The following is a 16536-nucleotide window of genomic DNA, read 5'->3' as shown; positions in this document are numbered from 1 at the left end:
TCCCCACTCCTCCACATGAAGCCAGCTGGGTGACCTTGGGCTAGTCACACTCTCTCAGCCCCACCTACCTCACGGGGTGTCTGTTGTTGGAAGAGGAAGGGAAGGTGAGTGTAAGCTGGTTTGATTCTTCCTTAAGTGATAGAGAAAGTCAGCATATAAAAAGCAACTCTTCTTCTTCTAACCTTGCTATTGGAAAGTCAAACCAAACTGGAGCTCCTTTTCTGGTAACATTCTCTTCCATGCCTTGGCCCAGGAGTCATCCATCCAAGCCAGCTGATAAACATTCCCATTCATTGTCATTACAGAGAACATGTTCCATGGGTCACTAAACAGAAGTGAAGAAGGACCTGAACAGCATTTGCACCACCACTTCTGAAGGCCATTTAGTGTGGGATAGTAACCAGAAGATAGGACATTTTGGAGGACTTTCATTCATAGGGTCGCCATGAGTCGGAAGTGACTTGACGGCACTTAACACACACACACCAGAAGACAACCAATTCAAAATCCAGTTCACATTCTAGCAATGTGTTTACAGTACAATTTCAATTTCTCCCATTTCAGTTCCACAAAATCAGATCCTAGGTGTCAGTGTTTAATTTCTACTTTTCCCCCACGAAATGTTCCATGGTTGATGCCCTACACAAGAGCAGGATGTACGATGTCCTCTTACTTTTTAAAAACAGACCAGGAATAAACCAATAAGCCTCTGGTAGGACAATAAAGGACTTGGCTTATTAAAAGAGTCTCGGAACCTGCCTTTCAGCCCTGTCTTGAAATCGGAAATACTTCTGTTGCAACCAAGTTGTTTAATCGTGTTGGGGCTCACCATATGAAGGATTAAATGGGGGGAAAGGGGAAAATGGGAAGGAAATGTCTCCTGGAAAACTCCTGGCATCCATTCCCTTCCCCAACAGCCAAGAGCAGTCAAAGCGGATTTTCTGGGTGAGCAAATGGAGTAACCATTGCAAAACAGCATCCCAATAGCAGAATAGAGCTTCTGTCTGACCCCAGTTCTCTTGCTATCTGATCTAGTAACCAAAAAAAAAAAAAAAAAAACCCTACCATCAGGGTCCCGCCAAAGCAGCACTTCGCAGTTAATCCCTCCTGAAAGCAAAATGTATTCAATTTCTGAAATGCATTCATTTATTTTATTTCCAGGCCACCCTCTTTATTGTGTAACATAATCAGAAGTCCTCAATAGGGTCTTGCAGCTCAGACCAACCTGCCCTGGATCCCTGGCCTCACTACCCTGGAGCCATTCCTTCCTTCCCAATTTAGGCCCTAATTCCCGCTCTAGAAGTATAGGTTCAACCTTTATTGTAGGATGAGGAATTCCAGGTTAAGGTCTCTTTCTTTTCAAGGAGGAAAGGATGCAAAACTATTTTTCAGGGTATCCCAGGGGATGCATCATAGTTCTTCTCCCAAATTATTTTCCTTAAACCAGCGTGGTGTAGTGGTTAAGAGTGCGGGTTTGGAGCGGTGGACTCTGATCTGGAGAACTGGGATTGATTCCCCACTCCTCACATGAGCAGCGGAGGCTAATCTGGTGAACTGGATTTGTTTCCCCACTCCTCCACATGAAGCCAGCTGGGTGACCTTGGGCTAGTCACAGCTCTCTCAGCCCCACCTCGCAGGGTGTCTTCTGTGGGGAAGGTAAGCCAGTTTCTTCTTGTAAGCCAGTTTGAGTCTTCCTTAAGTGGTAGAGAAAGTCAGCATATAAAAACCAACTCTTCTAATAATAATTGTGGGGCACAAAGGAAATCACCTCCCCTTTCTTGTAGTGGGCTGAACTGAGCTTGTGATTGGAACCAGTAGAGCTTGAAAGTGGGTCCGACAGGTGCCAGATAGCTCAAGATTTCTGCAATGGCTGTAATAAGATTGCAAAGAGTTTCTTTCCTGGGCTGGGGATTCCCTCCAGTACAGATTCTAATATTCGAAAGGGGACACTTAGTAGACTTATGGACCCTACCCACCGGAGGAAATACTTTTTCTTAAAACCTTTTTTTGTTCTGAAGATTTGGAAGGGAGGGGCCCTACTTAACCCTTCCTTTGCCAGCAATCCCCCTCTCCCTTCCCCACAATGGCTGTTACCGCACTAGGTATTCCCAGCAATGTATTAAGAGTTTGGAAATGTTATTAAAAAACATCGCTTTAAAAGGGGTTTTGGATACCACGGCTAAAAAATGGTTGGAAGACATCTTCACAGCTAAAGGGGCCAAAAAAAGTGCGAACAGTATTTTTTATAACAGTTTCAAACTCTTAATACATCAGTGGTAAAACATTGAAAGTGCGAACAGAATTTTTTTAACATTTCTAAACTCTTGATACATCGCTGGAAATACCTAGTGCAGTAACAGCCTTGCAGCAAGAAAAACAGCCGGGGTGGTGGATAATTGCAGAGTCATGGGAAGAGCACCGCAGCAAGACACACATTTGGCTGTAACAGATCATTCATTCAAGGCCAGGGAATCTATGCATTCACTCTGCATCTTCCGCTGTGGACTGAAGTGGGTTTAGAAGATGAAGTGGGACTAGAAGATGGAGAAAACACAAACTAAAGCCCCAAAGAAACTTCTTCATTGAAGCCAGTAAACACATTTTGTTTTTTAAAAAATGTACATCTGTGAATGTCAATTGTTCACAGATGTGGTTAGCAAAACCTAGCCTTTGTCTCTCAAGGATGCAGAGCCAAAGGAATGAACCGAGGCCTTGGTCCGATCCTAGGCTCTACTCAGAAGTAATCTCACTGAATGAGACTAGGCATCTACTCCCAACTAAATGTCTATACAATGGTAACCTCCTGTGGCCAACAAAGTGAAAAATGGGGATTTCTGAGAGGTTTTTTTTTTTTTTTTTTTTTAAACAACAACACGTTTTGACACATTCGCACAAGCCATCTCCCGGTGCCAGCCTGACAAAAGGCATGGATCCTGAGGAACTGTTTCCTTGGACAGCAAAATGGCTTATTAGTCGTGATAAGAACAACCTATTTGAAAATAAGCCATCTCCTATAGGAACAACTCACTGTTCCTTTCCTTGAGAAGGAAACTGATCCATTTTTTAAAAAAATCTACGTTGTCGGTTCACCTTCTTAAAAACCAGGATGAGGGCCTCGGGAAGTCAAGAACGCATCAATTACACAAAGTCCTGTTGAATTCAGTTGGGTTTAGTTGCCGGTAAAACCTGCGTCCTAAACACATAACTATAAACTCACTAGCGAATACTGCGCTACTCATTCATCCGGGACCACTCCTGCCCATAGATTCCCGACTCCCAGGCACTCGAGTGGACTACCTATAAAATGCATTAAATGGGTGGGGGGAGACGCCCACAGTCTCCCCACCTGGATGGTGGTCATAAAAAGGTTCTCTAATAGTGCAATCCTAAGAACGCTTTCCTAGGAGTCAAGACCTATTGAACAGGCCTGAGGCGGATTCTGCGCAGACCTGCTTAGGATGGTCCAGACAGGGACCTAAGTGGGGGTGGGGTGGGGGGTGCGACTGAGCTCAACGCCATCTCTAGATGCCAGTCCTACTGTGTTCAGCGGGGCTTACTCCCAAGTAAGTCTGGCTGGAAATATGCGGCCCTGAAGGTCACAACCTGATACCCCAGCCCTAAATGTACTCGCTTGGGTGCAAATAAGGCTTAATGCCGTGTAAATATGTTTAGGGTGAGGAGTCCTTTGGAAACCGCGGGGTGAGCGCTCCTGAAAATCGTTGCGAGCAGCGCCTCGTGTGACTCTGGAGGAGTCCTGTTCGAGGCTGGGCGGGCGTCCCGGTCCAAGGCGGCGTCAGTCCGGTGGCGGGTGCGAGTCCTGCGCTCTTCGGAGCCGCGGAGGGCGCCCGGCTCAGCCCCAGTTCCAGGAGACCAGGGAGGGCGGCGCCAAGTGCTGGTAGGCCGGGAAGAGGCCGAGGGCGGCTGGCGGCGGGAAGGGCGGGTAGCCCTGCAGGCCCAGGGCCCCCGGGGGCCGGCCGCAGTCCTGGGCCGGCGGGCCGCTGCAGCCTTGGCAGGAGGCCTTGCCGTCCCGCAGCAGCACGGGCACCACCACCCCGCGCAGGAGCGGCGCCTGCCCGGGCCCCGCCTTGGCCCGCTTCGTCTTGTAGCGGTGGTTCTGGAACCAGATCTTCACCTGCGTGGGCGTCAGGCGCAGCACCTGGGCCAGCTGCTCCCGCTCGGGCGCCGACAGGTAGCGCTGCTGGCGGAAGCGGCGCTCCAGCGCCAGCGTCTGGGCCTTGGAGAAGAGCACCCGCCGCTTCTTCTTCTTCTCCTCCTCCTCCTCCTCCTCTTCCTCCCGGGCGGCGGGCGGGCGCGCTCTGCTCTCAGGGCCGCTCTCGTCCGAAGCTGTAGAGGGAGACGCGGGGAAGGAACGGGGGGGGGGGGAGGAGGAACGACAAAGAAACGCGATCAAAAAAACGAGGAAGAGCGACGTGCGGACGCAGATATGCCGGATTCGGATTGCCTGAGGTTGGGGTGGGAAGCGGAGATCACACGCAATTTTAGCGGGCTCCTGCCCTGTCGCCTATCTAGCCATTTATCTCTGCAGAGTCGCCAAAATCCCGGCCTAAGCATCACAGGAACACACGAAACTGCCTTATACCGAATCAGACCCTTGGTCCATCAAAGTCACTTATGCATGGGAGGTTTTGCCTTGGATTTGCTGCTCTGTAGATGCACATTTCCCCCATCCAAATTCTTAAAACTAAAAAATAAGCCCCCATGCGAAGTTTTGAGAATTCATATGGAGAAATGGGGGAAACCTAGGCCATTGTCCACTCAGACCGGCAGCGGCTCTCAGGCAGAGGTCTTATCAAGTCACCTAGTCCCTTGAACTGGAGATGCTGGGGATTGAACCTGGGACCTTCTGCATGCCAAGCAGAGGCTTTACCACTGAGCCACAGACCCACCCCATCCCTGCGAAGCCCTGTATAAACCTCCCTGCGGCTGGCCTTTGGAGCCAGAGTTTCTGATGCCGGGAAAGGGCTTCAGCTTGTGAAGGCTACTGCGTTGCCCACCGACAGCCTTTGAGCCTGAGCGGACGAAACAAATCTATTGGTCTCCCGGCCAGAATCCGGCAAGAAACTGTCTGGCCAGGCGCCTTCGGACGACAGCCTACAGGGGCAGGAGAAAGCACCCCTCAGATGCCAGCTGTCGTCTTTATTCAAACTTGGTTGGTTTTATATTAAGGTTATAGCCATCCATAGTGGATATTAAAATACAAATACAATCTACAGCTAATATTTATCTATCTGTACAGATATAATCACCATATCTGCATTGATCTTTGAAAAGAAAGGCGGGACAGAAACGTGTTCAGTGATAAATACGCAACTCCGCCCTGCCTTTCTTCCCACCCCCAATACCCCCGGGCTCAGCTTAGTCACGATTCTCACGAGTTCTAGCATCTCTTGGAACAACTCCCCGAGCCCCTTCGCCAAAGCTACCCAGTGGAAGAAGGACAGGAACAATCCAGGCGGTTCCAGTCCGGTAAGAGAGGGTGGAGTGGAATCGGGGCTCCGATAGCGCCACGGATCTAGGTATGGGCCGGATGGGTAGGGCTGCTATTCCTGATTGAAAGGGGCACGTACGGCGATGCTCCTGGAACCCACGGCGGTGTCTTTGTGTCCTGCCCAGACTACCCAGTGTTCAAATGCGAATGTCGATGCCAAGGAACCCGCTGGCACCAAAGGGAATGAAGGGGCTTCCCCCTTTCCAGGGCCGGGTAGGAGGCGACGCGGGCTTCCTGGGGTTTACCCCCAGTGAACGGGCCCCACCGGAGCACCCCTCTTTTCTGAAAAGCATAGTGGAGGTGTCGCTGGATGATTCTTCCCGTCTTGCGGTGTAAAGGGGATCTTGCCCTTTCTATAGTCTACTTAGCTATGTAATTGCCTTTCCCGTATATTTTAATGTCAGGGTGGGAAGGAGATGTTAGCGAAACGTCAGGGAAGGGAGACGTTTCCCAGGAACGTCATCCCTCTGCTGGGCTTCTGGCCTCCGGAGCGAAAATCCATCGGAGATAAAGGAAGGGGGGGCGGGGAGAGACTGCTGGCTACCGCCGTTGATTTAAAGGAAATCGGGACTGAAAGTTCACAGTCAATCCGCCACCTATATCAGGGGCTCAAACCGCTGGTAAGAAGATAGGGAGGGAGACGTCGATTTGAATATGAAATCGCTAATCCCTATTCCCACGTACTAGGAAATCCCTAATCTCCTATTCCCACGTACTAGGAAGTCCCACTACATTCAGTGGGGCTGGCTCCCCAGTAAGGGTCGGGCCCCACTGATATGGACCTGGAGCCGGTCGCGCTGAAATCGTTTCCCGGCCACCGCTAAGCGCCGTTTCAGTCCAATTGGTATCAACGGCAGCCCTAAAGTGGGTACGAAAATGTCCGCCCTTGGAAGCAATGGGATTTCCAGATGCATCACTGTGCACAATCTCCTAAGAACACTCTTCTGGGAGTAAGCCCCACTGAGTAGACCTGAAAGGGATTCTGAGTAGACCTGTTTAGAATTTCACAAGCACCAAGAACCGGCCTCAAAGAGTTCATAGCAACAGAGTCGGCTCCAGTGCAATTGATCGGATTTATCAGTGTGAACCCGAAACAAAGTTACCCCTTCTAAGTTCATTGACGTCAACCGGCTTAAAAAGGTGTAACTCTGCTTAGCACTGTAAGAGGACTGCGAGTTGTCCACGTGGGAACAGTCAGAGGTCGATGGGAGAACAGATTAATGATTTCCCATCATCACCATCTAGGATATGAATGATGTGAAAAGGCTCCTGTTTACACACAATTATTTCACATATACCAAAACAGAAGAGATTTGCCATTGTCTTGAGGACCTTATCCAGGGGAAAACAGAAAGAGAAACTACTCGAAAGCAGCAATATATGATATAATTTAAATGGTTTACGGGTGCACTGAAGCAGGCTACCCGAACACGTTAAACCCCAGGGGCAAGGAATTACCAGTCAGAACAAAGAGATAGGCAGCGTTGCACTGTTCCCCATATATACTAACACAGCCCCTAGCATACATTGTATAATATACTATAATTTGTGTAGTCGTTGTAATAGAAACTAGGATAGAATAATGACCACCCCCCAGGAAAATCCCTTAACATAACTCCCGATCGCTTGGTATAGGCTATTCCCGTGTTTGTTTGCTGCAAAACAAAACAAAAAACCAACCTGTATACAGATCGTTTTTAACAGATCCTTTTTGAAGAACACTCAGTTATTATTTTATAACCCAATATCTAGATCCATAATTATCCAATGGAACGGACATCTAAGTAAATCCACATCAATAATTGCTTGTAGAATAATGTTGGGAGGGACCGAGGGGTGGAAGTATTGCAGTGATTTAAGCACATATGCCTAGACATTCTGAAACAAATGCTTATACAGTTGTGTACCAGTCCGCACTATATCCATCTACACTAAACAATATATTAACCAAAAGAAATATAAATACTGGAATAGTCCATAATTTATGACTAGAAGTGATATTTCAAGATTTTGCCAAGAAGACTGGAAATATATTTCTGTTAGGGTTTGCAATTTTAGATATAGATATACACACACCCGTGCCTGCCTGCGCCTATCTAAACGCCCTCTGATATTCATATCAATTATATTATCCCCTCCCCCATTTGTGTTGAAGGTGTGGCGAGATGCGTTTTACAAGCTGAACCATTAAATAACATCTCTCTCTGTCCTTTACACCCCATCTTTCTACAATCTCCCCAATAACCAGACCTTACAGCTATCATTTATTTACCTGTGTTCCTCGGAGACACCCCCCCTTCTCTGTTCTTTCCAAGCTCTTCGCCCCTTCCCTCTCTAAAACGGTGGTGGCATCTCTTTTCTCCACCCCTCCCTTGTAGATCTTCCTCAAGCCCTCGGTCCCAGAGCCGGAGGGGGCTCCCCCTTCCACCCCACTCACAGAGATAGTGGCTCCTGTCGGTTTCCATCCATTCCCGGTACGGGGAGTCGCCGTAGCTCTCGGCGGAGTCCGGCTCCTTGGCGCCCTCGCTTTCGGGCTCGGGTAAATCCAAAAGGCTCCTGACGGTGAAGCGGAGCTTGCCCACCGCGGCCATGGCAGAGGTGCCCTCCCGGCCGCGCTGGAAGGGGGGGGGGCGGCCGTCCAGCCGGGAGCCTCTTCTTAGCCGGCACCGGCGCGCCTCGGTCTCCGTAGGCTCATCCCAGCCTCTCAGCCGGCGGGAGATTAGTGTCGCTTACCGAGGGGGGCTCCTGTTTATATCAACAGTCCTCCCCACCGTCAACACTGGCCGCTTTCAAACCGTCCCTGTCTATGGGATGCTAAGTACCTGAATTAGTCAAGTGCTAAAGCCCTAATGGGAGGGGGGCGAACTCCCCCTCCCGCCCCCTCCTCTGCCCGAGAGAATCCCCCGCCCCCCCCCCAAAGCCAGCAGGAAGCGGCCTTCAGTATTACAGATTCTGTCTGATTAGGCCAAAGTGGGGACAGATAATGGGGATTGTTAGCCGTGAATGACATCTTGGGTGGCATGCGGGGGCCAGCAGCCCCCCTCCCCAGCCCCTCCGCCCTCCGCCTCGCACACAAAGTGAATCCTCGCAGGAACATCCGCAGCGCTCGTCGGGGGCTTGCGGGCTCCTGTCCTCGATGCCCCCCTCCCTCCCTCCGCAGCCTTTTCAGGGGGATGCAGGAATTTATTCATTGTTTGTTTTCTTCTCCGCGTTTGGGAACCACTTCGGGGTCGGAGCGACAAGTATCCCGCGCGAATTCTGCTGTTTTCAGAGAAAGAATGTTTTGTGTGGTTTGCCTGCGTGCCCCAAACATTTGGGTTTCGACCACAGGAAGTTTCCTCTTCAGGTTTTTTTTTGGGGGGGGGGGTTGCTCTCGTTCAATCGGGAGGGTCTTTATCCCCCGTGGTCCTGAGTACCCTTTACTTGGAAGTCAGCACTCTCAATATCATCTGGACGTCCTTCCCATTAGAATTTAAACCAAACCTCGTTAATCTACGCCTGTTTCGGATGAGCTCCTCCGCTGCAGTCCAGGTTTGTCAAGAATCCGAAGTGGGCTGGATTCCTGAGCACACTTAGGTGAAAGCGAATTCTCCTGCAATCCGTACCTCCAGGTGTCGTTCCTAGAAGACTTTCAGCGATCCTGCGGGCTGGGTCTGCGTTATCGCAGGAGATATCGCCAGTCATCCAACTGCATAGATTGAAAATGGATTCTGCAGCGAAGCTTTATGGCCGTTAGCAATCCTAGGGATGACGCTACCGTTCCGCTGGCTCCTTGCCAGGGTTTCAGAAGGTGGGGAGATAGCAAAGCAACAACAAACAAGCAAAGTGGGAGGGAAAAGGAGAGATTTTAGCATTAATTTAATTCAATAACATCATTCGAGACCCTTTCTTCCCTGGCGTATAAGAAAATTAACTAAACCGGTCTAGATGAAGCTCGAGCTAAACAGGAGACACTTCTTTGTGGGTCGTTGCTACTTAGGGGAGGGGTTGTGGCTCAGTGGTAGAGCATCTGCTTGGCATGCAGAAGGTCCCAGGTTCAATCCCTGGCATCTCCAGTTCAAGGGACTAGGCAAGTAGGTGATGTGAAAGACCCCCGCCTGAGACCCTGGAGGAGAGCCGCTGCCGGTCTGAGTAGACAATACTGTCTTTGTTAGACCAAAGGTCTGATTCAGTATAAGGCAGCTTCATATGTGTTCATGTGTTCTCTAGAAAAGTAGGACGTCACAGAGCCTCCGGGTAGATTGGAAGTAGGCATCCCCCGGGCGGATGCTAAGGGACAATCTCCTGTGTAGTTAAACCTTCCTAGTCTGGGGAGTTGCTCATTTGATGAAACCCAGGAGAGCTTCTGCTTCCCGTCTGCTAATGTTTAAGGTGCTACAAAACTTGGTTTAGTTTCAGAATCAGGCAGTGTTGGTTGGAGTCATGTGGTGTTTTTTACCCAATGGGCAGCAGTTTGGCCAGTGTCTTGTTTTGGAGGAGGATCATGAAGACCTGAGTTCAAATCCTCACTCCAGCAAGAAGTAGGCTAGGGGATCTTGGGCAAGTCACTCCTTCTCAGCCTAACCAATCTCAAGAAGGGAAATGAGGGGAAATGTATGCCCCTCTGGACACCGTGTAGGAAGAACGACATCCGACTGCGGATAGATCTCGTTTTTTTTAGGGCAAAATAGATTAAGGGGAAGAGAAAAGGGTCTCAATGAACTGTGAATTGGTAGCCTGGAGGGAATGTTCAGCCACGGAAATGAATGGCCGGGCATCTCTGTAATACGCAGATGACTGAGAGGTTTGGAGGGTCGTTCATTTAACCTGTTTTGCCATCCACGCGAGAACAGGGATCAGATTATTCTTAAAGAAGGCTGTATTTTGGACAACACGGAGAATAGCATATCTCTCCCACCAATGTTTATCGTAGAGGACACAGGCATATGGATGAGGTCAGTTTTTAATTATTTAAAATCACACCAATCAGAAACCGGTGTCAAGACAGTTGGTGGAGTCCCCAAGGGCGTTACAGGGTATTCTGCCGTAGAGCCACATTATGTCACTCCGAGACCCCTTCCTAGTAGAGTCGGTGCTTGTCGGGCCTGGGGAACAGAGTCGAATCGTCTTTCCTTAAAGACAAGAGACACCCCCGCCCAGGCCGCTCCAGTTGCCCTCCCCGATGTCGATTCCCAGCGGGCATTAGAGGCAGCCAATTCGGATCGGATAGGCAAAGGAGTCATCAGCTGCACACGGATGTCTCTCTGGCTCGGGCGCCGTCTGGTTCAGCAACTCTGCCCTAGAGAATGAGCAGGCATCGCAATTAGAATCCTGCACAGGGGAAATGAAACCATTGGAAACATGTTTCCAATTCCATTGTTTAAACAGTAATTAACAAACAAATTAAGAGCCCCATGGTGCAGAGTGTTAAGCTGCAGTACTGCAGTCCAAGCTCTGCTCACGACCTGAGTTCGATCCTGATGGGAGTCAGTTTCAGGTAGCCGGCTCAAGGTTGACTTAGCCTTCCATCCTTCCAAGGTCGTAAAATAAGTACCCAGCTTGCTGGGGGTAAAGGGAAGATGACTGGGGAAGGCACTGGCAAACCACCCCGTAAACAAAATCTGCCTAGGAAACGTCGGGATGTGACATCACCCCATGGGTCAGGAATGACCCGGTGCTTGCACCGGTGCTTGACCCTTTACCTTTAACAAACAAATATTGTTGTTTTTTGTCCGTAGGTCATCCCGGGCGTTGGTTTCTGTCCATGCTTCGTTGATATGTCTGTCATCTCCTTCCTGGTTGTGATGCGCCGCTTTGAGACGCCTGTGTGGAAAGCCGGGACACAAATCTTTGAATCAAGAAGGAAATCCTAAACGAGCGGATGTCCGCAAAATCGACTTCCGCCCAAAACCAGAAGGACTTCAGGTTGCAAGACAATACATATTCAGTGACATTTAGGGCAAACATGAGTAGAATCGAGCAACCAAACCTACAGGCCCTAGTCTGTCACGATCAATGGACATCGGTGGGGTTTAGCAGTACATATCTATCGGATTGTGACCTGGCATCTAAACCAGAAACCGGTTAAGATTAACAAATCCAGCTGTGAATGGGCTTAATCCCACATATTTTAGTATAACTAGACTGAGCCACTGGTTTCGTTCCATGTAAAAATCAGGTATTATCAGTTTTTTTGTGTGTGTGCCGTCAAACCATAGCTGGCGTTTCGGCGACCCCGTAGGGTTTTCAAGGCAAGAGAGGGTCATGGTTTGCCATTGCCTGCCTCCGGGCGGGCTGAGAGAGTTCGGAGAGAACTGTGACTGGCCCAAGGTCACCCAGCAGGCTTCCTGTGGAGGAGGGGGGAATCGAACCCGGTTCTACCAGATTAGAGTCCATCGCTCTTAACCACCACACCACGGTGGCTCTCTAGTGTTAAAAAGGTAAAGGTCCCCTGTGCAAGCACCGGGTCATTCCTGACCCATGGGGTGACGTCACATCCCGAAGTTTACTAGGCAGACTTTGTTTGTGGGGTGGTTTGCCAGTGACTTCCCCAGTCATCTTCCCTTTACTCCCAGCAAGTTGGGTACTCATTTTACCAACCTCGGAAGGATGGAAGGCTGAGTCAACCTTGAGCCAGCTACCTGAAACCGACTTCCGTCGGGATCGAACTCAGAGCTTTTGACTGCAGTACTGCAGCTTACCACTCTGCGCCACGGGGCTGTTTCAAATGCTTAATCCTCCCTGGTCAAATGGGACTTACGTTATTGCTCTCGAAATGGAACCAACAGCATCCTTCTGGAAATATTTGCAGTCTTTTTGATAGCTTGATAAAATAGATTATCTGGAGCCGATATTGATCTCAGCGTGCTCGTTGCCTTCCGTGTATATTGTCGTTTATATTACCCCTCTTAACTTCCAAGCTCTGATTCGGAGCTCTGGCTAGTTGGGGCTATTAGGGCTGCTGCCTATACTTAACTAGGGAACTGCTGTGATTTAAGGAGGGGAGACCTATGCTCTAAATCCCTGCTAGCCGTGAAATTTAGGACAGTAATTCTGTGTTGGCCTATCCTACCCAACAGGGTTGTTGTGAGGATAAAACAGAGAATGTGAAAAACCATGTACACCACCCCACCTGCCTACTGAAAGGACGATTCTGTACAGTCCTACACTTAGTTACAACCATTACCTTCGATGAATTTACAAGGCTACAGCTCAGTTTAGGGTCACACCCATTATTGGGACTGATGTTGTGTTTTTCTAGTGGACCCCATAGGTTGAAATGTAGGTCGGCATAGGCACCTGCGACAGCCCAGCTGGCGTGCCTGCGTAACATCCCAACGCCCTACCGTTCCTAGTAGTCCAGGCTAATTGCAAGCGTTTTGACTTCTGGAATTCGAAGCTTCGCTTTGGGGGGCCTATGAAAACCAGCGCCTGTGGGTGGTGGCATCCCGCAGATCTACGGTAAAATAAGAACCTCGGTGGTTCACAACTAGTAAAGCAGGAAGGGGACTGTGCTGGATTCTTTCACCCTAATAAACTCTTTTTGAGAGAGGGGGTACTTGCCAGGTAATTTTCTAAGCTGAATAGCATTCTGAAAATTGCATCCCCAGAGGAGCTAACTGCAAGCTGCTTTACTGGTTTTGGTCTAGTTCTCCAGCTGAGGAGACCCATCTGAGCCCTGGTAGTATACGCAGACAGGGATTACAAATTGGGGGGGGGGGTGAGATTCTTAAGGACATCCTTTAGTGGTCAGTAACCAGGCAACAACAAAGACTTTTAGCTCGATCCTAAGCGTGTTTTCTCATTGGGCCCTACATGCTGGTATGCGAAGGGCCGGAGTTCTCCTGGCATGCCTGGAGCCTGCCTCACCATGCCACCCTCAAGAGAGTTACTCCTCTTAGCATGGCACCATTAAAGACTCAGTCTACATTCGAGGAAAAGGCAGGGAGGGAAGGCCAGACACCGAGGAATGGGCATGGGGGAAAGAAAGAGAAGCAAGAAAACTGCAGGGCAAGGGGAAAGTGGCTTGATCCAAGAAAGACAACCCTAAAGAAGAAGGGCTTAAGGGAGAGGGGCTTGTGGGATTGCCCTTACATCAAGGAGAGGGAGGTAACTTGACAACAGGAACCATAGAATCATAGAGTTGGAAGGTACCACCAGGGTCATCTAGTCCAACCCCCTGCACACTGCAGGAAATTCACAACTACCTCCCCCCACCCCCCAGTGACCCCTACTCCAGGCCCAGAAGATGGCCAAGGAAGGGGAAGACTCTTTGGAGAGGCCTGCCTGAAGGCCCCAGAAGGGAAGGGGTGGGGAAGTCAAGGGGGCAGGAAGAGAGTAGACAAGAAGCAGAGAGGAAGAAAAGCAAAAGATGCTCTGTTGAAATGAAATACTGCGACAGAAACCGGTCGAGTCCCTTGATTTTACCAGGCGAATCCATGTACTGAGTTGAACTATGGATCGGATAGACATGTGGAGCAGGGAGGCTGTTCGCCTTCGCCCAGAATCTAGGTGCTGCAAGAGATGAAAGCTGCAACACTCGTTGTAATTCCTTGTGAGGAAGGCCCACGAAACACGCTTTGCACAACAATGATCTCCCTGGCTCCTACTGAGCTGTACAGCGGTTTGGCCAAGCCGCTCTTTTTGCCCAGTTATCCTGGGTACAAGTCCAAGGGGGTGGCTCTGAAAGAAGTTATTTGAGATCATCAGACATGTTTAGGAGATTTAAAAAAATTAAGAGAGGTATACCCCTAATAGTGTGCAAGTGGGCTCCAAAGCAGCGAACAGCAACACAACTAACAATTCTGTATTTGACATCCACAATCAGGTCAAGCATCAGCTAAGAACAGCAGCTTGATCCCTTCTCTGCCTTGAAAAATCACTACCAGAGTCGGCTAAGGCGCTGGACCCACAAGAAAGCCAGCATGGCACAGACTAACAATCCCTCTGACCCGACATCCTGCTGCATATCCAGGCCATCCAGATGTCCCAGAAGGCCTATTATGCAGAATGGGGAGGTCAAAGCATAAGAACATAAGAAAAACCATGCTGGATCAGACCAAGGTCCATCAAGTCCAGCAGTCTGTTCACACAGTGGCCAACCAGGTGCCTCTAGGAAGACGACTACAACAAACAAGACGACTACAACAGCATCCTGCCTGTGTTCCACAGCACCTCATATAATAGGCATGCCCCTCTGATACTACCGAGAATATGTGTGCATCATGACTAGTATTAATTTTGTCTAGTAGTCATGGATAGCCCTCTCCTCCATGAACCTCTCCATTCCGCTCTTAAAGCCTTCCAAGTTGGCAGCCATCACCCCATCCTGGGGCAGGGAGTGCCCCAATTTAACTATGTGTTGTGTGAAGAAATACTTGCTTTTATCTGTTTTGAATATCTCACCCTCCAGCTTCAGCAGATGACCCCGTGTTTTAGTATTATGGGAGAGGGAGAAAAGCTTCTGCCAGTCCATTCGATCCATTCCATGCATAATTTTATAGACCTCTATCATGTCTCCCCTTAATCGCCTTCTTCCAAAGCTAAACACCCCTAAGCCTTTAAAGCAGAGTCCTGCCTCTGGAGATGTCGGTCCCCTTAAATCGTTTAAGAGAAATTCTGAAACCGAAGTCCCCAGGGGAGCCGCATCTTGGAGCTGAGACTTGTGTGATGCCAAAAGTCAGCTCTTATAGCCAGGAGCTGGATCTCCGGCACCTTTACTCCCTTCATCTTAAAGACAGAAGGGGCTGTTGAGGTCCCAGTATCACGAACCCCACGCACGCTTGGCCATTGTTGAACTCCAAGAGTGAGGTATGCTTAAGTGCCGCCGGGCACTTTGCGTGCGCACACACCTTGTCTTTTCTCGGGTCAGCCCCATTGATCCGAACCAGGCGCTTACTCCGCGCAGAAGCGTCCTGGGTCGGGTGGCCACTTTGGAGGTATCATCCCAGACATCCCCCTGTGTGGGTGCGGGGTGCTGGGGTGGGGGGCAGGATTATTCTTTCTAATCTCCTGCGCGCCTCGATTCCCAGCTCCCTCTGCAAACAACCTCCCCGGCGCAGCCATTCTGCTGCCGAGCTTCTCCAGGCGGGCGGAAAATGTCAATGGCGCAAGAATGGCGGAGGCCCAAAGCGCGCTGTCTCTGGGGCTGATTTGTGGCCCAGATGAACCGCGGCTGGGGCTCCTGTCGGCCAACTTCCTGCGTATTTCTTAGAGCCTGGACAGGCTCCTCATAAAAGATTCCCAGGCAGCGATTATTGGAGCCACCTATCAAGCGTGCCCGGTGACAGTAGTTGCCCCCCTCCCTCCCTTCCCCTCCCCTGGTCCCGAGATCAGCCTCCCCGGCGTCCTGGGTGGTCGGCCCGCGGGGAACACAAATACATGCCAACTGCTAGCCTGTGAACAAAAGGGGAATGTAGCCCTATGTCCTGGACCTGTTGGGAGCATTTGTTCCAGTCAAGATTTTGCATTTGTTCAGAGGAGGAATAATAGGTGATTGACGCCTCCGGACAATGTGCTTTAGCTCCCCGGGATAAATCGGAGCTTGTTTCTTGTTGTCATGGTTTTCAATTGGGTTCAATGGGATTTGAACCACTATCGACTCTGCTTTACGTCTACTGCGGCCAACTCCATACAAATTTATTAGTTATGTCTTTTTAAATGAGATTAAATGGGAACGGCTTCAGGGAAACAACCCATGCCATAGGCAGAGGGCTCCTGGCGCCCAACAGGATTTGAATGGTGACTTGGGGTGGGGGTCACGAATATCAATTCATAACACCACTGGAAGCGCGATCCCCAAGTCAAGTAAGCCGAAGTGCTTGGATTTATGCCTCTTTGCTTCTAGAGAAGAGAACTGGAGGCAGGGGCATTGAACTGGTCTCAGCCCACACCTGTGACGTCCACGGATTTAAATCTAGATCGATTTCAACCCAACTAGGACAGAGCCAAACACAGCAATCGGTTTAGTTGAGATCTCAGTTGCTGGGTAGACTTCTCTGTCTGTGTCTCTCAGTGGGCTCTCTCCTTTTTTCTCCACAAATAAAAGG

At 49.8% G+C, this 16536-nt stretch overlaps 1 protein-coding gene and 1 non-coding gene across 2 annotated transcripts; one reads left to right on the top strand and one right to left on the bottom strand.

Moving 5' to 3' along the window:
* Positions 1 to 3850: 3850 nt before the first annotated feature.
* Positions 3851 to 8100, bottom strand: NKX2-8 (NK2 homeobox 8). The gene is made up of 2 exons (XM_056852094.1): positions 7947 to 8100; positions 3851 to 4344 (listed from the first exon to the last, which is right to left on the bottom strand). Exons 1-2 carry the CDS (start codon positions 8098 to 8100, stop codon positions 3851 to 3853), a joined length of 648 nt encoding a protein of 215 aa, XP_056708072.1.
* Positions 8101 to 9492: 1392 nt separating this feature from the next.
* On the top strand, positions 9493 to 9564 carry TRNAA-GGC (transfer RNA alanine (anticodon GGC)). Its single transcript has one exon. It is a non-coding gene; the product is annotated as a tRNA-Ala (tRNA).
* Positions 9565 to 16536: the final 6972 nt, after the last annotated feature.

Source organism: Euleptes europaea, chromosome 6 (genome assembly GCF_029931775.1).
Source record: "Euleptes europaea isolate rEulEur1 chromosome 6, rEulEur1.hap1, whole genome shotgun sequence".
Lineage (NCBI taxonomy): Eukaryota > Metazoa > Chordata > Lepidosauria > Squamata > Sphaerodactylidae > Euleptes > Euleptes europaea.
Note: the sequence above shows the minus strand (reverse complement) of the source record. Positions and strands in the feature narration are given on the sequence as shown.